Source organism: Diadema setosum, chromosome 1 (assembly GCF_964275005.1).
Source record: "Diadema setosum chromosome 1, eeDiaSeto1, whole genome shotgun sequence".
Taxonomy (NCBI): domain Eukaryota; kingdom Metazoa; phylum Echinodermata; class Echinoidea; order Diadematoida; family Diadematidae; genus Diadema; species Diadema setosum.
Window position 1 is genome coordinate 47,283,954 of NC_092685.1, and position 23,093 is coordinate 47,307,046.

Below are 23,093 nucleotides of genomic sequence, written 5' to 3' on the forward strand. Positions count from 1 at the left end.
GGCTCGCTCGCTACGCTCGCTCGCCAAATTAAAAAAAAAAAAAAGAGAGATAAGAACAAAACGTGATGATGTGTGGAAATATAAAAATTTCGGCTCACTCGCGCGTACTAATTTAGAGTACTTTTTTAAAGTCCTCAGTTTGTTGGCATAAATCGTTACCTATAAGGCCATCACTACATCTTGATTAGAATTGTAAGATTGGATAAGCAAAAAATGACAAGAATTCCATGTTTTGTAAGCTGACATACAAAAATTTTCGGCTCGCTCACCAAAATTTATCAAAATTCATTACATTTAAATCACCCTTGATCATGGACCTTGTCTAAAGTCCCTACCGGGATGGGGTTGGGGTTGAACACTTTTTCAGAAATTAGGGCACAATTTTCGCGATTGCCCGGGCGCCGTTTCCCTAGATACGCCACTGGGGCCATTGGCTCCAAGGTGCTACAATATCAAGGCACAAAAATATTTTCTTTTTCAGTATTCACTGCACTTGTTGATGTATGATCGAATTAGAAAAAATATATATCTGTGGACATGACATGGTAAACTGATGCCATGTTTTCAAGGACAGAGTACTTCTGCGATTTTTGACCTCGACACACAATTATCGGGAAAGACTCTGTTATTCATAGAATGCAACCAGTAGGTAAACTCAGGCAAGACAACAACACTTGAGATCAGGTTTCAGGATCAACCGGATCCTTTGTAATGTTTATTTCCTTCACAAATTTGGCTGCTCTCCTTCAGATCGGTGTAATAGATAAACAAATCATGCGTGTGTGTGTGTGTGGGGGGGGGGGGGGTGGAAATTTGGCAGATCTGTCTTCTTTTTCTTCTGGGATAGTTCCTGGTCATGCAACTGCAACATTGCAGTCTGAATAAGATAAGAAGTTCACATCTTCTACACAGGTACATTTTCAAGGCTCTCTAAAAAATTTGTCAAAGACATTGTTGTTTTGTTGAATATCACACATCCCTGGTAAAAACCCTTTGTTTTTCAGACAGATTGATGAAAAACCATATTTTTGTATTACGGGGAACAAAACATTTTTCTCGCACACTGATATCATGGTCGTGTGTAACAAGGACATCTAACATCTGTATACACCATCATATTACAAGAGTATCAGACAATTATTAGCCTAACTTCATCACATTTCTTCAAATTTGCTAAAAATTTGCAGCAACCATATAAAATTCATATTCTAAGGCAGTATGAAGTACCCTGACTGATACAGGTAAATTTACAGACCCAGAAAGACAAATATATAGCCAGTACAGTACAAATTTTAATGTTGAAGAGCTTTGGGCTATTTTAGACTGGATGTGCAATGAGTTTGTCTGTTGAATTAAATAACAATGGAGCATCCCAGTAGCATTCCTGTGTTCCACTTCTGCATGGACTGACAACTATGAGAGCAAAAGACAAAGACAGAGGATATTTCCAACAAATTGTGATGATGTCTTTAACATGACTAGTACACGTAACAGGCTCTTTGAATGTGGTAACTCAAACTTTGCGCACATGTTGGATGTTAAGCAGATGCTCTACTTTCAAAGAGAGAATTATATCTCTGTAGTATGCTCTACAAAAGTTATTTTCCACATTAGTTACATTTTACAGTGTATTCCCATTATAACATACAAGCTTGTAGCAAACTTTGTTACAATAAACTAAAAATTCAGGTCCTAGAATTGTTAATTATAATTCAAATCATTATATACTTCATTATTCTGCTGTAACAATGTTTTGATATAACGAATTAGAAAAAAAAATCCCCAAAACAAGAAACCTGCAGGTACCAAGAACTGCATTGTAACAGGAACTGCCTATACAGTTTGTTCCTAATTTGCAAACCTTCCAGTCATCTCCACGCACGCAATATTTCACAGTACTTCCTCAAGTCTCACATCATACCCCACCCCCAAACACTCCTCAATAGCAAAGCAACCTACAACATTCCTGATCACGGGGCTATCTCATGGGATACCACTGAATCTGCCTTTCCTGACCAAGGAAGAGTCCCGGTCGTCCCTGGCAACTGTACTTCTGGGAGTAGATTGCAGCAGGGGGGTGGTCATCCTGGCAGGCAGAGGGACAAGGTATGGTGTGTAGAAGTTCACCCGTCTTCAGACTCCAGAACCTGGTGTACTTGTCTTGTCCAACTATACGACACACATCACAACAAAATGGAAACAGATTTCAAACAAATAAACAAATGCGTAATCCACACTTTGAAAATTAGAGTGATAATAGAAATAATATTAATAGCTAGTTTCCATACAGTGCATTTCAGACTTTATATGGTACATTCAGAAATTTCTTTAGAATGACATTGGCATGTTTCATTGGAGTCTCAGATTAAAGATTAAACACAGAAATTATAGGACGAAAATATGGGCATCATTAGAGTCATTCTGAATATTCCTCTCTCTTTTCCTCTCTCTTTGATTTTTTTCTTTCTACCCACTTGTATCATTTTTATCACTGTAGTGATATATCAGTTGAGGCCTATAGAATATGGATTATGATTTCAGAACTTCCAGGTCTGAAAAGGGAAGACGTGCTATGATTGTGTACCTATTCCCTGGTTCAATCCTCATTGTAATTAATGTTACTATACATTTTCTGAATATGTATACATTATCTGAATATCACACCATTAAACCTGGGTTTGGGGATAGAATTCCATGCACATTAGTTACTTTCTTAACATTTTTTTCACACCCAGGCAAGCAAGACTGACATGTGTGGACTTTAATATGGACATTGTATTTCTATCTGCATACCTCCTACTTCATTTATTGTACCTGCTTTCCAATGTCAAAAAAAATAATGATAACGACACCACTACATAATCGAAGACACATTAATTATGGAGAGAACAAAAACAAACAAACAATAAACAAAAAACACACTCACTCTTGTCTAATGTTCTCAGACGGATATTACCAAGAGACAGGTTTTCTGTTACTTACCAGCATAAAGGATCGACTCTGTGAAGTCTACCATGACAGGGAGGTGGTAGTTTTCATTATGGTGACCTTTGAACTCTTGCACCACAGAACCCTTCCTGACATCCCATAGCTTGATCTAGATTACATGCAGAGATTAAAAAAAAACATAACAAAAACATAACAAAACAAAATCGAAAACAAGACATGGCACCAAATGCAGGATTGGGGGTTATACATGTGAAATGCTATCTAATCTAACATGGCCTCACAGAGACATAGGCTAAGAGCTCTAAGTCTAGATGAGTTAGTAGAATGGAGGTTTGATGATGACATGCACAGCACAAATTTTAGATTTAACTAGGCAGAGAGCAATAAGAACTTCATGTGTCTTCAGTGGATACAGAAGGGTTGGCTAGACCTGTTTAATACTGCATAATTGAACCCTGAAATTGATCTGAATACTCCTCGTATAATTACAATGTACTTCTCTGCTAATCAAATTGCACATACATAGGGTAGCCTGACACAATAGCCATGCCCAAATATTGGAGCTCCACCAACACAAAAACATGGGTCAAAATCAGTGCAAATGGTTCCTTAGTCCTTAATATGTAAAAACAAATTCATGAACAAGGAGATCCGTATACATTGTGATGGATTAGAATCGGCTAGATTTTCTCATCTCCATTTCCATACTTAAAACTTAAAGACTTACCTGAATACAAACTCTGGAAACAGGAGCCATATTGACAGTGATAAATAAATCTTTAAAACTGGCTAGTATGCCATGAGGTATCAAGGCCAGAGAGTAGCTAGGTGTGAGAATTTGTGGTGCATCAGTGCCACCTGAACAAACTGAAGCTTCTTCAGCATTTTTGTGCTATAAATCATGCAATCTGGTGCCCACTTAATGTGATATTTTGGCTTATTCTGAACAGAAAAAAAAATGCCAACAACAACAACAACAACAAATACTTATTGTCTCAAATGAGACTTTTTTGGAGGTTGGAAATCTTTGTGTGTGTGTGTGTGTGTGTGTGTGTGTGTGTTTGAGTTTATTTTGTAAGCCATGAGAAAACAGTTTCACAGACATGCTAGCATGAGAAAGACCCCCAAGGCAAGAAACTTGATGTGTATGTATGCAAGGCACATCACCGAGTGTTATTTGACCCCTAGTAATGCCATCTTTCTCCAAAGGAAGTTCTCACCTCGCCACCGAGGTCACCAGCCACAAGGTAGTTTTCGTCCCGGAGAAGCTGGATGCTGCAGACCGACACGTTGTGTCTCAGGACTGCCGTCATGTCCACGTGGCTGTGGGATGGGATTCTAAGGTCCACACCGAGCACCTCGCCACGCCGCGTACCGTTGTACAGCACTGGACTCTGTAAGGCATGGTAAGAGACCATAGTGGTATCGTCGACATGTGTTTGAACCACACGATTACACCGCCGTCAACCACGGTACAAGCATGTATTGATCATTGACATAGGCGTTTGAAGCAAATGCAAAAATTTAGGTCCCAAAAATTATCTACATGATTCTCTTCATATACTTTATTTGATTGGCTAACATTTCTTTTTTTAAATAAAATGAGAAAAACTGCCAGTCCTGAGGACTTCATTGTAACAAAAGTCATCTATACCCTAACATACACAATGTCTACAGAACTACGGGCTTGCGTAACAATGTGCAGCCCCATAACATGTGGAATGTGTGAAGAGCACACATGGGATGATTTCAAGTTCGGTGCTAGTGCTAGTGCTAGTGCTAGTGCTATCTCAGCACTAGCACCGGCGATAAAACCGAACTTGAAATCATGTCAGTGTTGGGAGTTGACCTCAAAATTATGACATATTTCCGGTAGTTGGTGCTGGGCTCGGTGTTGAATGTCGTTTGCGGAACCGAGCTCCGCCGATTGTGTTAGCGATTTACGTGCTTTTTCGCCATTGACTCACACTAGCCCCTAGGGCATAACATTTTCGTCATTTCAAGTTCGGTGCTGGTGTTAGCATTGCCGTGCGAGACTCATATTCATGTCTATAATAGATGCACGTTTTACATACAAAGTCTATGCTAATGCAGTGGTCGCCCACGTAATGTACACGAACACTCTCGACATGGCTTTATAAATCTGAGCCTGGGAGCAGAATGAAGATAGTTGTATTTTGGGGAATGGATGAAATTTGTGGCATTTCAATCCGTCTTCCTCACTATGTGTCTTAAACTAAGCAGTTTTGGCTACATCTTTTAATATTTGACTGTAATCACGCACAATCACTTTTTTCGTCGCGCAACTCCCGCGGAGCTCGCGGTGCTGTGATTCCAACACCTAGTGCTGGTGATCGATAATTTTGATCGGTATCGCCTCATTAATCTGACCATCGGTGTTGGAGCTTGATTTAACGCTGTTATTTGGCGGCTAGCACTATCACTAGCACTAGCACCGAACTTGAAATCATCCAATGTGTTGTGGAAGAAGTATACCAGTGCATTTCCCAACAATACAGAGGCATTAATGATGTGTATTCGATTAAAAAAAAATAAAAAAAATACCAAGACAATCTATGATAGTACTGAATCAATAAATGAACGCATTTCAAGCAGCAAAAAGGAGCCACCAACCACTAGACCAGATACTGAGCATTCTATTGCAGTCAATGATATTTACAATTTATGAAATCAATATGTCCTAAAACAGTAAGGGGACATCAATGTATTAAAGCATTTAATACAAAACAGCTCCTCATTACTCATGACTTTACTGTATACAGTAGACTCCCGTTATAACAAAGTCCTCGGGACCGGCAGTTCTCTTTCGCTATATCAACATTTCTTTACATGTATAACCGAACGAATAAACAATAAAAAAGACATAGAGCGGATAATGTTGCAGCCTGAATTTTACTTTGCTGTAACTGGAATTTCGTTATAACCGTGTTCGTTATTGTGGGAGTGTACTGTATATAAAAGTGCACTTCGGTTGATTCACACCGTACTGGATGTGTGCAAGAATCCACAGAAATGGCAGCACGGTATATCAGTGTGTGCAGTCACTCACTTTTCTGGAAAACACTTGAGAGAACACATCGCTGTGGCAAGTGTGAAGTTTCTGTCTACTGGCAGAAAGGGTGTCTACAACAAGGGCTTTTCTGGTGGAACCTACAGAGGAGAAGGAATGTAACAAATTTGTTAAAATAGCAGACATAAATATACAACTGTCATCAAATTACTTTTTTTTTTTACGTTAAAAGAAAGATTTCAGAAGAGTCTGCCAAAAGAGTCACTATCATTGTGACTAAATTTGCATTTCAAAATCCTGGTGGTACAATTACAAAAACATCTTTTTGTTTTTGTGAGTCTATTTTTTGCGAATCGGGACTTCCTGCCAATTTCGTGAGTTGTTAATTTTGCAATTGTGGAGTACAGTACTGAACAGAGAATATATTTGTGCACGTCACATTCATATCGGCATGAAATTAATATTTTTTGCGCATTTCTAAATTCGCGAATAGCACCCGACTTGCGAAATTCGTGAAAATGAAAACCTCGTGAAATGTTTGGCATATAGGCCTGCAGTAGTCCACAACCGGTGGAACTCAACCATTCTGTTCATCTAATGGCTATTCTATTTCCTCCAGCCAACTTGAACAAGGTGTGAAATAGCACTTAAATTCCCAAACGGCAAACTGTGAGGGTCATGTGACCCCCAACAAAGTCACAGTCAATGTCTCGGCTGGAAGTTCTCTGAGAAGATTCTGACCTATAGCGAGATGTGCTGGCAGGGTGGGGCTATTACTCCAAGCACAGGTCCAAGCCATCTCATGGTTGCTCTCATACCGGTAGCTGATGTGGCTGATTCCATCTTCAATCAGTTAAAGGAGAAATTGGTGTTACCTGTGCATCACTGGCGTCAAACATCAACTATGCAGTATCGAATTACAACACTAGGATATATGATGTATCGCAGATCAACTATTTGCATGGTCAGGTCTTTAAGGGAGCAATTTCATGGTCCTTGGGTAATGATTAATTGATTAATGATATAAATTTTGTATATGACTTCCTGAATTCAAAATTTAGATAAAATCAAATAGATACAACCACTGCTGCTTTAGTCTGCACTCTCATAATTGAATGGCAACCTTTCGCTGCATGCTATTTGTACTGTTCAAACATTACATGACAATGATTAAATGAGACAATGAGACACATTTTTCATCAAATAATCCAAGTTTATCACATTAATATCTAGCAAGCTTCATGTTCACCTTACTCCCAAAGACAACCTTGAGGAAAAAAAAACACAATTTGACTTGCGCAACGACCTTCAAAGTTTTGACTTCACATTATCCCTTCCTGCAAACTGTAGTTTCAGCTTGAATACATACATTGTTTAGAACAATTTGGGAATAAGGTAAAGTGCACATTAAAGTGTCTAAAAAAATGGCATATCATACAATCATCCAAAAGGGAAGTGAAGAGGCCTTATTTCTCCATACAGTCTACATTTGAAAGCCAAATATCCATTAGATATATTTTGTGAACTATGTCAAGGTTGGATTGATGAGATAAATAATTGAATAGAAATATAACAATACATTAAACTGCTTTATATAATTAACTCCTTTCACACATGGTCACATCATTATTGGTTCCTTTCAAACAGGTGCACAGGAGGTCAGAATGGCAATGCAATTTATGCAAGGTATTCAAGATTTTACCTTCTCCTGATGGACACTTGAACAACTGGACAGAGCTTGTGGTCCCACCTGATATTGCATATCTGAATCAATAACAGTGGTTAAGGAATCAACTAGGCTGTAAACTTTATTGTGAAATATTCTTTGCCATTTTCTCTGTTCTACCTCTCCCCCACTCTCTCTCTCTCTCCCCTCCTTACACATATGCCTTCTCCCCCCCCCCCCCACCCTCATCTCTCTTGACTATTCTTGTAACATGCAGGGACTCTCTCTGTTCACAAAATGTATGATTCATAACTATTAGATTTGCACGTATTCGAAGGAAATGTAAAGTGTGAACTTGCATTTTCTCGCCATTACCGTTATACACACATATTGGCAATGGCAATCATTGAACTCACATAGATTTGATGAAATGCTTTATGCTGAGAACGACACTGAAAGTTGAGTTGGAAAGCCTCAGAATGGAGGATCTGGGGACTTTTGTTGTCTATTTTATAGATTTACACCACATTGGCCTTTTTAGACCACAGAACACCTTTTGTGTGGTATTTCTGAAATATTGGAGTAGAACCAGTCCTTGCATGTGCACACTGAAAAGACATTTGAATCAAGTCGTATGACTTTCTGTCATTCAAATTTGACTGTCATTTTCTGTCATTCAAATACAGACACAACTCCACGTCCAAACACAAAACCTTCATCTGCTTGTGATGAATGGATCCCTGGACACATCTTGAACATAACCCTCCATCAATGCAATATTCATATCAAACATTTGCCATGATTAAAGCCGAAGTCAGAAACTCAGGTCATAGTTCCTTCCTTTTGGAGCTGTTTTTGCTCTGCTCCTTTTTTCCCCAAGTATATCAACCTCACTTCTCACAATAGGACTACCAGGCCATCAAGACTGGATTTTTCATTTACAAGGATACAAAGCATAGAGATCCTTTCCATCACCCATCTGAGCCCAACTTGCATGTGTGACCTGAAAGAAAAGCATGAGGAGAAACACACATCACACTACACACAAAAATGGAAAGCAGAATGTTTCTCAAGCAGATTATGAAGTGATGGAGGATGAAGAGGGAGAAGGAGGAGAAAGAGGAGGAGGAGGAGGAGGAGGAGGAGGAGGAGGAGGAGGAGGAGGAGGAGGAGGAGGAGAAGGAGGAGGAGGAGGAGGAGGAGGAGGAGGAGGAGGAGGAGGAGGAGGAGGAGGAGAAGGAGGAGAAGGAGGAGGAGAAGGAGGGGAAGAGGAGGATTAATAAGAGGAAGAGAAGAAGAAAAGAGAAAGACAAGATAGAGGAGAATTTACTCTGAAATTACATATTAGAACTTTGAAAAAAAAAAGTACCTTATATAAACAAAATGCGTATAATAGGACAGTTGGCATTATACTGCTAAAATCAAATGAAGCTGGTAAGACACATACTGAATCAGGATGAGAAACTGAACAATCAATGTATACAAATATACATCCTAAAAATTATGTCAGACATTTATGCCATGTTTAACTTTCCCTTCACATTCTCTACACATTAATGAAACATACCTCAATATTTTGATGTCCTTTGCACCCAAATCTACATAAGTTCGTGTTCACATCAGGGTGGTAAAATCTAAACCGAATCTGGTCTTCTAAAAAGTACCCACATAGCCATATTGCCATGGACACCAAATAAAAACCAATATAATATATCCAAACATGACAAGTGAGAATACCTGTAAGATAGAGTAACTTTGGAAGCAACATGTATATGACATAGGCCTTTAAAGTATTTCGAAGAGGACACCACATTGACCTTACCATGCAGTTGCGTGTAGTCAATATATTGACGGTTGTCCAGTTTGCAATGGTTAGTTCTTCCCTTTCTGTCTGAGGATTTGGCACACAAACGATCTCACCCTGCCACAGCCTAGTAAGTGAGACGTATGAAAAAAAAAAATAAATAAATGCATGTGACACAGGTTCTACCTACACATAATCACATACACATTCAAACACACAAAAAGCAAATATAAATTCTTCAGTTATGAATAACTTATCTCTGCACAACATAATATCAAGACAGTGATGATTTAGATGTACAGTCAAACCTGCCTTAGCGGCCACCTGTCTGTAGCGGCCACTGAAAAATCCCCCCGAGAGAAAAGCCCTGTTAAAGACCCTGTGTATAGCGGCCACCTGTCTAACGCGGCCAGCGGCCACAAATTTTGTTTCCCGCGGTAGATTTTAACCTGTCTATAGCAGCCAAAAACCCAATGGAGCCGTAGCCGAGCCGGTAATTTAGCGTGTTTTTCTGCTTTGTAGTCGTGCGGGCAACGTTCAGTGATCGCCACCGCTGCATTCATCCCTCATTCAGTCATGATAATGCACTAGTGTTAAGCTTTCTTCAAGACAATACACATACTGCTGTGCAACAATTTCATATACACCGCCATATTAATGCATGAAACACACGGTGATTTCATATGTACACACATACATGTACATGTAAGGATACAACGATGATACGTACATGTAAGCAATGCACACAAAGTTGGATTACCTGTCTATAGCGGCCACCTGTCTATAACAGCCACTTTTTCCGTCTCCCTTGGGTGGTTGCTATAGACAGGTTTGACTGTATTCTTGCATATTACACCAAATACTTCATGATATGCTCCAATATAGGCGCTAGTATTTGTAACAAAAATTCAGCTTGACAAAAAGTTTTCTTGACCTATTTGATATACAGCAGTCTCTTACCTGCTCAAGTAATCATCAGAAATCACCATAAGAACATGCTTTTGCTTTTTGTCCAGCTGTTGAGAAAAATCAGAGATGAGTAAACTTTAAATTTGGCACAGTCTTTATCCACATTAAAAAAAAAAAAAAATCAATGCTGTTACATGCTCTTCAGTATTCAATGCAACAAGAAAGCCTGAGCATCATATGACATATAAACATTAGTAAAGATCTAATTTAACCACAACCTGCTCATTAAATAAATACATGTAAATAAATAAATAATGTACATTCCTTTGGTGATCAGTAATATTACATCTGTCATTTTGTAGCAAAATTGTTCAATGACAACCAAGTTGATTAGCCATAATTTGATTAAAGTAAAAGGGGAATATCAATGGATTCCACATTCTGTATGATACTTGGGAACAGCACAAAGGCCAACAGAGTGTTCTTACTTCAAGACGAGAAATGTAACCAGACTCGCCATCAAAATATCTGTCTGGAAATGGAGTAACTTCTGATGTGGGCTTCACTTCCATGTGTTTCACAGCATTCTCCCTGGCCAGCCTTGGAAATAAAGAAACACATTAAAGTGTTACAAAAGACTTCTCTATTAACTTTTTTTTTAATTGTATATCTTCAATCTCGACCACTGACTTTGATAAAAATGTCATAGTAATGAAATTAAAGAACTTGTAATTTACAGTGTATTTGTCACAGAGTATGACACATGGCTCTTTTCCCCTTTCCGATACTTTCAAGATTAATCTTTCTTTAAGCTGCATCTTTCTCTTGTGATAAGCTAGGATACACACAGCTTATCTTGAAGGGCCCTCCCAAAGAAATTTGCAGTTTCAAATTCCACGTATTTTAGAAATTACTTGTCTAAAACTCACTGAGATACTCCTTCAGAAGAGTTCTCGCAAGTGAGTCAGTCTTGACTAAAACCTTACTACAGGTAAAACGTCTAGACTTGATGGCCTAAATTCATGAAGGTGGTTTAGACCATTGCACAAAATTTGTACCATGCTCTAAAATTATTGTGACATAGGCGTACCTTTGACATGCACATATCAATGTGCGTTTGCTACTGGACGCCGTCTGTTGGCGTACGCAATCTGTCAATCATATTTACACAGAAGGAATTTGCATAAACCATGGTCTAAACCATGGTTTCAATTGTACCACCTTTGTGAATTCGGGCCAATGTGGCACAATTTTTTTATTATTATTATTACTATGTTTATGAATTATTCCATGAAACAATGCAAACTTACCTCTGGTAATGAGCCAAGGAGATGGTCCCTTTCTGTTTACTTGTGAAATATTGCAGCATTGACTTTGGGGGGACTCTCTTACCATGGGGTGACTGAGAAAGTAAATGAAATTAAGATAATCATGAATTCAAGTGCATTCCGTACTTAGTACCAAGAAAAACAAAATTAAAAACAGTGCATTGTAATTATACAATATCTCCATCATTTGAAAGCAGAGATGAGTGCCAGCATCATATAAAATTGAATTTACCTAGATGCAATTGCTTCGCATTGCATGTACTGCATCAAAAATATACAAGTATATGCAACATATACAAATTATACATCCCGCCCTCAAAGAATAAGCTTAGGCTCAAACTCGTTCTGTTAGAAGAACGTGTCCTACCTATCTTTCAAGGAAAGGTATTCAGAGTTAAGTCAATGTAGTGTAACTCATCACTGGAGCTGGATGAGTCAAGGAACATCTTACCATCCAAATACAACAAAAAACAGTGGCGGATCCAGGGAGGACCGCAACCGGCGCACGCCCCCCTTTATTTTTTGTTGAAACAAAAGAAATAAAGAGAAAAAAATAGGGGGAGGGGTGCATGCGCCCCCCTTTAATTTTGTAAACGCGCCTCCTCTTTACGGAATTCCTGGATCCGCCCCTGAAAAAGCAGATCCTTGTGAATGTATGCTCACTGAAATTAAATGTCAGCACACTTATGCATCGACACACATAACGCTTCAGTAACATTTAGTCCATCCAGACCGAAGTATGCATCTATAAACATTGGCGCTGTTAAAATGCCATTTACCCTGTCAACAAGATGCGACGATGCTTTCTGTTCAAGAATCTTGGCCCTTTTCTTTTCCGCTTCCTTTTGACGGATTGTTTCTGGTGTTACAGCATTGACATTGTTGTGGCCTGGAAGGATGCGAAAGTATCTCTTCTTTTCTTCATCATAGTAGAACCCTGGGAGATGTTTTCATACTTGTCAAGGAAGGTTTGATAAAAACTGTCTTTTAGATCACACTGCTACATTGATCACTAAATTGGATACAAGAACCCTATCTCATCAGCAATATTTCTTTCTGCACTATTTCAAGTGTGAAGATTGGAGACAAGAACCCTATAAATCGGTAATATTTCTGCTTGCAGTATTTCTAGTGTGACTGATCTAGCCACGAGGAAATAGTCACACAAACTACAACTAGATTCCATCAGATTGTCATATAACAAAAAATATAATTTTACAGAACAAGAAAAACATTCTGCAACACAGACTTGCATAAGGTCTGCCTTCTTGGCTTGACCTTTAACATTTGATTTTGTGCAATTTTACCATTCTAATTCACCAGGGGCTATAAACTATCATAACAATCATTTAATCTTTGAGATGGCAAGCCCAAATTCTTTCAGGTAATCTTGTCAACTCAACTCCTCCTCTCAAATTGTTATGTTTGGTTGAATTTTGCCAACTATTTCTACAGCTGTTTCACAAATGTTCTAATTACACCACTAATAAAATCACTGGTCCTTGACCCATCACTTTAAACCAATCAAACATCATCTTAAATTTACTTTCATGGCATTGTGTACCGAGTTTCACAGAATCTTGCAGAACATGTTTGTGAGGCTGTGGTTCATTTGTGATATTGAACCTGACCCTAACATTTTATATGGAAATTGCCCTGTTACGATTTACAGTAGAATTAAGTTTGATTGTGTCAATCAAAATACTTGTGAAATTATGGGCTGAAATTAGAAATGTCAAATTTTGACAAAAATTGGCTGAAAATCCATACCATGAAGTACTTATAGCTACACATTAAACCACATTTCATGAAGATATCTCACGTCATCTTGAAATCCTCAGAAAATAACATGAGTAATCCTCATAAAACAAGATGAACTCAGTTTAAATCAATAAGTAAATTCTTTAACACAGTACAATGAGGTCATTTTGATTAATGCTCATACTGTTCTTTATGCCCATCCCCATATTAAATGTGAAATGAAACAGCTCCTCTCAGCTCTCTAGACTTTTACAAACTTCTCAGTGGTTACATTCAGGTCATTATGACACAGTAAAAAGGATATCAGGTGGAGACTTCTTGGGAGTGATATTTCTTCCATCAGAACAGGAAGCTTCATTCACACTAGAGACATTATGAGTTCTCAAACTGGTCTCATTATCTACAGAGTCACTGCTGCTGGGTATTGTTCTTTTCAGATGCTCATTAGTTGGCATCATGGATTGAGGGCGATTGGTGGAGCCAGGGAAATGACTTGCAGAATCTTTCATTCTCGATTTCTTTCTTTTCTTGGAATGAAATGAAGAGCTCTGTGGATGTGCCTTGGACGGTCCAGACGTTGACGATGACGGTAATGATGAAGATGAAGGAGATAATGATGATGATGGCGATGATGATACAGATGATAACTGTCGAGATGCTGACGATGATTGCATTGCTGTAGACCCTGCTGATTGTGAACCCGGACTACATTTTCCTGTGGCCAATGTTCCTCCTCTCAATTCACTAGAAGTGGATGAAGTCATCTTTTTCTTCTTCCATCGCTGCCACTTGGTACCTCCTGACATGATTCAGTTTGTGACATCTGCAGCCAAGAAAGTGACAATTAAAACATGAATACACCTAATCAAACAAAAAATATAAAAAATGTCACCACTTGTACTATATTGTATGACCCATGGTCTACTATTAAACAACTACAGATGAACCTCTCGTATCCGGACAAGTCGGGACCGGGGCTCATCCGGATAAGGGATTTGGCCGGATACGGGAGAATCAATGCTTTATACATGTAACTGTATATACATACACATGTACTGATGTAGCCCATTGTAGTACCACATGTAGTAATGTGTATACTGCAACCTTTTCATTGTTACATTTGGGGATGTTTGGGGATGTTGAAATGTCTGGAGGTAAGCAATTTGGAAGGAAATTTGATGTAATGTATGTTAATCATGTTGGAAGTAATATGTAATTCATGTGTGTTTGGGTAGGAGTTGTCAAGGAGTTGGGAATCCCCCTTTCCTCCTGTAATTATTAAAAAAAAATCATGGCGAGATTGCGTCCGTATAATAGAGAGATCCGGATAAAGGGAGGCCGGATAAGAGAGGTTCAACTGTAATAACATTACTACCAGGTAAAAATGATTATCGTTTACAAAACAACTGTATCATCATACTGATAAAATGATAATATAACAAGAACAGGCTGTCATCATCAAAACTATCATTAGAGGTCCAAGGTGATAAAAAATTATAATAATAAAACAATGGTTTGACTCTTGAAAACCTTCCAGATCTACTAAGCATATATCATTATCAACTTTATCACTACCAGACATCAAAGTAGGGCAACTTCAATTATGTATTACCTGAGTTCTGATCATCATCCTTATTGACCTGTGAATAATTTTGTTATTGACTGCTCTGGAAGGTCAATGGCAAAATGTGTGTAAAATAGCGGGCAATAAGGTAGAGCCGACATTCAGGGAAGTTGGATATGCTGTAAACATGCTATTGCCCACTTGTACCAAAAGAGTTTGCGCATTGTACTTGGCAATCGTTCATGCACTTGGCAAGCTTTCGCACATTTAGCAAGAGCTGGCTATACTAGTCGTACCAGTGCATCCAAAGATAACAAGTTGCCCTAATGTCTGTTTTTCCCTCTTTGAAATGCAAGTTAATAACATGTATGATAGTACTAGACCTACAACTGCATTTCACTGTCAATATTTTGATGTTCACTCAATACTAAATGTCTGATTTGGTTGCATAATTCATAGTAATGATAATATGGACTGGCTATTTTGGGAGGATACTCACTGGAATCATACTTATTGCCCTGGCTTTTGACTCAGGCAATGCAATTCTGTTTCCATCAAAACATGTCATATCCCCTCAACAAGGCCAACTCATCATAACCATATTAACAATGAGACCCCTCTATCAAACATAAAATTTAATATTAAAAACCAATTTAAGAACAAGGTTCCAGCAGAGGATTGCTAAATGAGTTATCATCATGTTTTGTTTTTGTTGTGGGTTTTTGTTTTGTTTTGTTTTTTTTTTTTGGTCTCTCTCTCTCTCTCCTAAGCAAGGTACACTTTATTTGATAATCTACAAACTAAGAGCTTTAATACTTAGAAAAAAAGACAACAACTAGACACTAGTATTTTTTGTCTAGGTACTACCTCTAGAATTGAGTCTGCACAATGTGTACTCTTGATGTCTAGAAGCTCTTCTAGACTAACCGTTAGGCATACTCGTGAAATAGGCCCCACCACTGCGTGTCCGTACTAATACTACAGCGGCTCGCCTGTTTATACTTGTGGGGGCGCTGTGGCATAGTGGATAAGACGCCCGACTCCCGATCGGAGAACCCGGGTTCGATTCCCGCCCAGTGCTTACGTCCTTGGGCAAGATGTTTTACCCACAATTGTCCCTCTCGACCCAGGTGTATAAATGGGGACCTGGCAACGCTGGTGTAACAATAATGGCAGGGCCCTCTGGTAGAGCAGTGGCAACACTGAAGAGGCTACCCTGGATAAATAAGACCTTATTATTATTATTATTATTATTAATTCAGCCCCACCGTGTGGCGTTCATCGCTAGATAAGCATGGCGGTGGGGCTTTCTTCCATAGTATAATACTCGTGAATGCAGCCCCACCAAACGGCGTTTATACGAGATTGATACAGCGGTGGGGCCAATTTCTACAGCATAGCATCTTTCGTCCTCCCTTTCTCCCGTTTTTTTTTTTCTTTGGTCTTCGACTTTTTATTCTCCGAAGGACTCCCCAAGTAATGTCCCTCGACTAATTTAACAGCCAATTTAACCATAAATACAAACCTACCTAACCCTAAACCCCAACCCTAACCTAACCTTGCTTGCTAAAGCACTGTGCACTGGTGCACGCGCACTGGTGCACGTGCACTGCGGTGGGGCCGATTTCACGATTTTGCCAACCGTTCGTTAGAGGTACATGTAAGCACTATTTGGACACCCGTCCCGCTTCATCATGAATATTCATCATCTTCATGTATCCATAATACCGTGGAAATACATAATTTTTACATTTCCCGGCAGCGTTTTTACATTTCCCAGCAAACAAAACTGAACATTTTTCCATCTCCCGGTGAGACGTTTTAAAGGGACTGTACAGTACTGGTTGAGGTGGGGATTCATGTTTTGAACATTCCTAAGTGAGATAATGAAAAGCCTCATATGAAATATGAAAGAGCATGTAATTTTAAGAAGGATTCAACGTTTATTTGATGAAAATTGGTTTTCAAATGGCTGAGATATCCAAAAAAGTGCTAATAATAAAAGGCGACATGCCACAACTTTATTAGGATCTCTTTGTTTCACCTTGTTTTTGGATATCTCAGCCATTTCAAAACCGATTTTCATCGAAGAAACTTTTGATACCCCTTAGAACTGCATGCCTTTTGACATCTCATAGAGTGGTTTCTGAATATCTCGCAAAACGTTAAAAGCTAAATCCTCACATCAACCAGAACTGTACACACCCTTTAACATTCCCTGTTGGCGTTGATGCAATTTTTCGAGATTTTTATATTTCCCGGCGATACGTTTTTACATTCTAAGGCACGTATCCAGCGTTCTGCCATTTACTAGTACAGTATCTTACTGCCTGATGAATATTCATGATGAAGCGGGACGGGTGCCCAAATAGTGCTTACCACCGTTAGCGTTAGACTAAATCACAAAAATGAGCAGAGATGGACAATGTCTGAGCTGAGTAACACAGAATACTACGTATGGGACCAAAGAATACTATTGCACTTTCTTGGGCATAAAATACATTGGACGGAGTTATGTTACAAACTAACTGATTACCAGTTGCAGATTACAAACTAGTCTCGACACCGATGTAGTGGCCGTAAAATGCCAAGAACATAAAGTTATGGCAATCAACCAGGTAAAAGTGCTTAAGAGAGTTGTCTGTGCTTACCGAAAAGTCTGATTGTTTCAATCTCTGCAGAGCTTAGTCTTACACGCTCAGACGTACAAATGTTCTCTCCATTCCGTGCGTGATGATTAAGATGTTCGTACTCGTACTCCCACGGTAGGGTTTCTCCTCCAACCACTCCCCCCCCCCCCCCCCCCCCACACACACACACACACACACACACAAACACTTTCTAAATTTAAAACTACGATTTATAAAGCTAGTAATACGAAAAACGGACGGACGAATAAGATAACGCACACACACAAAATATTCCACAGCTTGATGAAATAAAATATGGTAGGCCTAATATATAGGCCTTGCTTACCTACTTGGTATTTTTTTTGTATGTCTTTACTGATTTTCATATTTAACAGTTACATTATAGATATCTAAAAAAAAAAGATTAGAAATCACAATTGGCATAAGAATACTGTAAAAAAAAGGGGGGAAGAGAGAGAGAAAAAAGGGAGGGGTACAATATTTTAAAAGAAATAATAAAAAAGGTCTGGGCACAAGTGACACATGTTTTATTTTTAATTATTATTATTCCTGTTTTATTTTCATTTCCAAACAATATATATGGGTAAAACAAACGTCAAAATGACGGTACATTCTTGCAACATATAATGTCACATGATCAGTAGAAATCCATCTTGTTTCATGAAGGACTTATCAGTACGCTGATACACCTCATGGTGGACTGTACTATACTAGAAGAAGAAGAAGAAGGACTTGATGGAATTAATGAAAATTGAGGGGCTGCTAAAAAGCGAACTTGTATAGTGAGGTCCCCTCACTTACTTAGGTTACATTACTCCATTACATTTATACAAATGTCTTTCAAGACAATCATAGGCAATATAACCAACAAGGACATGTACTTGGTATTCTTTATTGGAATCATTCATCATTATAATATTGCACTATTGCAGTGTTTACATTCCCTTAATTTTATATTTACCCAAGTATACCCAAGTGAGTAAGTAATTTGGATTCTGTTGGTCTTTTTTAAGGTGAAATGTATGTTATGTTCTTTTTTTTTACATGAATATAAATTTGAATTGAATTGCATCATATTCATATAATGGATGAATATAAAAATGACAGCTAATATTCCATTTACTTATGACGCTTGATACCATAATGTCTTTTTTTTTTTTTTTTAATGCAAAGAAAGGATTTCATGTCGGCCCCTACAGATTTATACCTACACAAAAGTACAGACTCAAATGCGTATGTCATACACCAAAGAGATTTCATAGGTTATCTCTTTGGCATATATCCGTACACACGCACACACACACACACACACACACACACACACACACACACACACACACACTGGCACACACACACGCACGCACACTCACACACACACACACACAAACTTTTTTCCTGTAGGCCCCTACACTATTTTTCCCCAATTTTCATTCCGCACGTTGATGAACCTATACATTCTTTTTAATGTATATACAAAACGAGTACACAAAAAAAGATGATGTCAAAGAATACGTAAACAGATGTGAAAGAAATACACATTGAGAACAATTAAAACGTACACACACAATGTGTGATAAAATGCAGACATTTATTACACGAGTGCACCAATGACATCGATTTAAGTTATATACATGGCAATATGAACATGGCTGATTGGATGTATATCTTCTTCTTTTTTTTCTCTCTCAATTTTCTTCCAGTTTCTCTCACTGTCTCGCCCCTTCTTTCTCACTTTCCCCCTCACTCTCCCTCTCTCTCTCAAACTCACTGAACTTTTCCCATTTTCTCACTAAATGTCTTGTACAACATCTTTGTTTCTTTATTTGTCACATCACTAAATGAGAATGCAGAAACAATTACAATCACCGATAAGGTGTCGATCGAGTTACAGCAAGGAGGTACTAGGGGCGTACAGTCTGATAGACTGAATAACAGATAGCAACAACTTCTCGAGCGCTCCACCTTGACTCAAGATACATTTATCGAGAGCGCCATCTATAGACTTGTTGACGATTCACTTGGCCAGGTAAAATGTGCGGATCAATGAAATTGATTTTTTATTCGGATGCTATGTCTTTTTGTTTAGATTTGGATTGGCGTGACTCGGCCACTACCCTAATTGACTTACTCTTCGCATATTTTCTACAGTCAGTGACACTGGATTATGTGCATGTGTGTTATAGTGAGCGCGCTTATTTCTATGTCTTCTTTTCATTCTCTTCTATCACTATCATGACCCTGTTACACTCAGTTTAACATGTTACATGATCCAAGAGTAACATAATATGTATCATTATTTTTGGTGGATCTACCTTCAGTTTGCTGCTTCTTTATTTTCTTGTTATATCTGTATCTATATTTACACCTTGTTGAATATGATACTGCAGTATCATTTTCTATTGACTTCATAATATCGACTGACTATTCGTTGATCCTATAAACAAAACTGCCTTAACCATTGAAAAGTTTCTCTTCGTTTATTCCGCCTTCCGTTCCATTTTCGCTTGGTTATATTTTAAGCACATTCTTCATTCAATATCTTTTCTCGCACTTGTTAGCTTTACCATGCGACCACTTCCTTCAAGATCCTTTTCCCCCAACTCTAACAAAGGGAAAGTTAATATGCCCCTGGGCCTCTCCACCAAAGGGAAATTCGTCCTTTTCAAGTACATTATAAAATATGTACCGCCTGAGATAACACAGTTTTGATTGCCTCAACAAATGGGGTATAAAATGACTGAAAATAATAATTATGAGCAAACGAGCAAAACAAAATACAACAAATTAACATTTTCTATGATACATTTGCTATTTTTATACCATGATATTTTTTTTTCGCACTTGTTTGATTTTGCTCCAGAAGTGATTTTGATTTATTATGGAGTGGGCTCCTATTTGAATGAGCTATGCATGCTTTCCGGTTCTAGTTGTGAATGAAGACATTGCATTATGAAATCAACAAATCCCAGTTGAAAATCAGAATCAGAATCAAAAAGGATGATAAGCTAGAGAACGGTGAGGGCGTTAGGTTAATGCGCTGATGCGTTAAACACGGTGAAGCCTGAAAGTCAAGTTTCTTACATGCTTCACCGTAGGGAAAAGCAAGAAATTGCGAGAGTAGCATCATTTCGATGGGTAATATTGCTGGGTGTATTACCAGCACCCTTCCTCGCTTGCCCTCACCTCGAATTTAAAGTATGATTAGATGAGGTAAGTAATACAAAATCACAATGGACACTGTCCTTGTCTGTTACAAGTATAAAGTCATGGGGGCACACGGCCTGTTATCAAGGGCAAGTAGGAAAGATGTCATGTAATGCCCTGGTTGATGATCACTATACATGTATGGTATACTCTCCTTTGGGACAATGTTTTTATTTTTTTCATATACAATCTAGGCCTATATGCAGTATTTAAGGAAATCAAAAAGCATCATACATTGTATTATATTCAAGTTGGAGAATTGACTTGAGCACAGTAAAATCAAACAACTACAAGAGTAGAAGTTTCATCAAAATCCGACATAATTTCACAAGTTTGCAGTTATTGTAGACAGTCCTACATCACAACGCACCATAATAGATGAAGTAATAATGTCACTGTCTGAATCGTCCATAAATTTATTGATCTGAATAAATTTTCCTTTTTTTCCGAATTAAATTGAATATGTGTATCTTTCGCATGAAATTTTAATCACTGTTGTATTTTTGTTTTTAATCAAAATCAGATGAAAACTAGGGAGGTTATGGAATTGTGAAGTTTCACTGATGTCTGCAAAACAATTCTCGTACAGTTGATATGCAAATGAGTGAGCTGTTATGACGATGTCATCAACTCATAATTTTCCATTGATCGTATACCCCCCACCCCCCCCCCCAAAAAAAAAATACGAAAATTCAATTTTTTCATGTCCAAATGTACATCCGGATGTAAGAATAACTTTAAAATGATAATCAGTCAGATTATATCAGGAATTTAGACTGCGCCAGAATTACATTTGAATGAAAAACTGAGAATGCCCGAATTTTATGTACAAACTATACGGCAAGTTGTGAAGGGATGACATCATTACTTCATTCGTTATGCATACTGACTGTCCAAGAACTATTCCGGGAAAAATTAGCAAACTTTAGAATTTCACAACTTATTTGCTTTTCATTTGATTTTGAAAAAAAAAAAAATCATCGTTGTGCCAAGAAAATGTAATGCGTATACTCCTTACCAGACTAACTTCCAACTGCACTGGTACTCCCCTTTGATCTCATGTCGACGTTACGGCCATCCCGTAATGGTCTGCAGGCGTCGAGCTTACCTTCGGGATAATAATTATCAGTGCATGGCGGATCCAGGGCGCACCATGCGCGCCCCCTTTAATTTTTCTGAATACGCGCCCCCTTTAATTTTTCTGAATACAAAAAGAAATAAAAAGGAAAAATGAATGATTGTGGATTGTAGTGGCACCAGAAAATTGCGCTGAAGCTTTCTTCTTTTTTTCTTTTGTCAGCCGATGAAATTCGGAAGTACGGCACGAGAAACGAAAAAAATGCACGGGAGGAGCCTTTGTGTTTTTTGTATTTGTTTTGTTTGTTTGTTTATTTTTGGCTGGTCAGCTGATTACACCCGGAAGTGGCACTAGAGATACCCCCCTTACGGAATTCTTGGATCCGCCCCTGATTATGAACTTCTCCCGGGCTAGGTGACCACTGTGTTGAGGTTAGAAATGACTGGAGAAAGTCACCGTTACTCACAAAACACTCTTATATCAATCGTTGGCTTTATGCCATGTTACACAAAGGGAAAGCTATTAAAAATCAACGCACATCTTGTGGATTTAGCCGGTGTTGACCAGGGTTGTTGCCATCCAAGCCTTGTGGTCAGTAAAGCTTAGAATGCGATCCCCCCCCCCCCCAATATCACATTATCCCGGTACAATTACAAAAAGAATTCCAAAAAATACATAAACATGTATATACGAAACTATTTGTTCAAAATCATTGTATTAATCAGAAATGAGAGGCCCATCACGTGTATGAAAGACAAGCATGTAGAGATGTGGGCCTCTCAATGATTTAATAGATTGAACGTACAAACGAAAAAAAAAGTAAAACTATAGAGTAAAATTCCACACCGTATTCAATTTGCCTTGGATAATCAAGAAAAAAAAATGAAAAAACCAACCAACTTGAAGAATTAGTGTACTTAAATCTGGACGTAATACACAAGTTCGGAGGGTTGCAAAAATCTCTCATGCGTTTTCACCAGCAAAATATTAGATGAGGTGCTGGCATCACAGAATCACAAGTTTCTCATTGGCCAATCTTCACTAATCTTCCTCCTCCTCATCTTCTTCTACCTCTTTTTTTTTTTTTTTTTTTTTTTTGGGGGGGGGGGGGGTCTTCTATTTCTCCTTCTTCTTTCTTTCTTTCTTTC

At 38.3% G+C, this 23,093-nt stretch overlaps 1 protein-coding gene across 1 annotated transcript; it reads right to left on the reverse strand.

The window, feature by feature from the left end:
- Positions 1–680: 680 nt before the first annotated feature.
- On the reverse strand, positions 681–17,794 carry LOC140236602 (DDB1- and CUL4-associated factor 4-like). The gene is made up of 15 exons (XM_072316527.1): positions 17,664–17,794; positions 13,751–14,271; positions 12,467–12,631; positions 11,670–11,761; positions 10,848–10,959; positions 10,411–10,466; positions 9,469–9,577; positions 8,597–8,649; positions 7,683–7,744; positions 6,722–6,823; positions 6,020–6,120; positions 4,170–4,343; positions 2,983–3,097; positions 1,960–2,169; positions 681–1,413 (listed from the first exon to the last, which is right to left on the reverse strand). The coding sequence occupies exons 2-14, from the start codon at positions 14,252–14,254 to the stop codon at positions 1,979–1,981; spliced, it is 1,836 nt and encodes a 611-aa protein (XP_072172628.1). The 5' UTR covers positions 14,255–14,271; positions 17,664–17,794; the 3' UTR covers positions 681–1,413; positions 1,960–1,978.
- Positions 17,795–23,093: the final 5,299 nt, after the last annotated feature.

Excerpts from the sequence above, each read along its gene's own strand:
- LOC140236602 (XM_072316527.1), bottom strand. The coding sequence starts at position 14,254 with ATGTCAGGAGGTACCAAGTGGCAGCGATGGAAGAAGAAAAAGATGACT. Across the intron at positions 8,650-9,468 it reads TGACTACACGCAACTGCATG|GTCACACATGCAAGTTGGGC; the intron begins GTAAGGTCAATG and ends CTTTTCTTTCAG. Across the intron at positions 6,824-7,682 it reads CAAGTGTCCATCAGGAGAAG|ATGGAATCAGCCACATCAGC; the intron begins GTAAAATCTTGA and ends AACTGATTGAAG.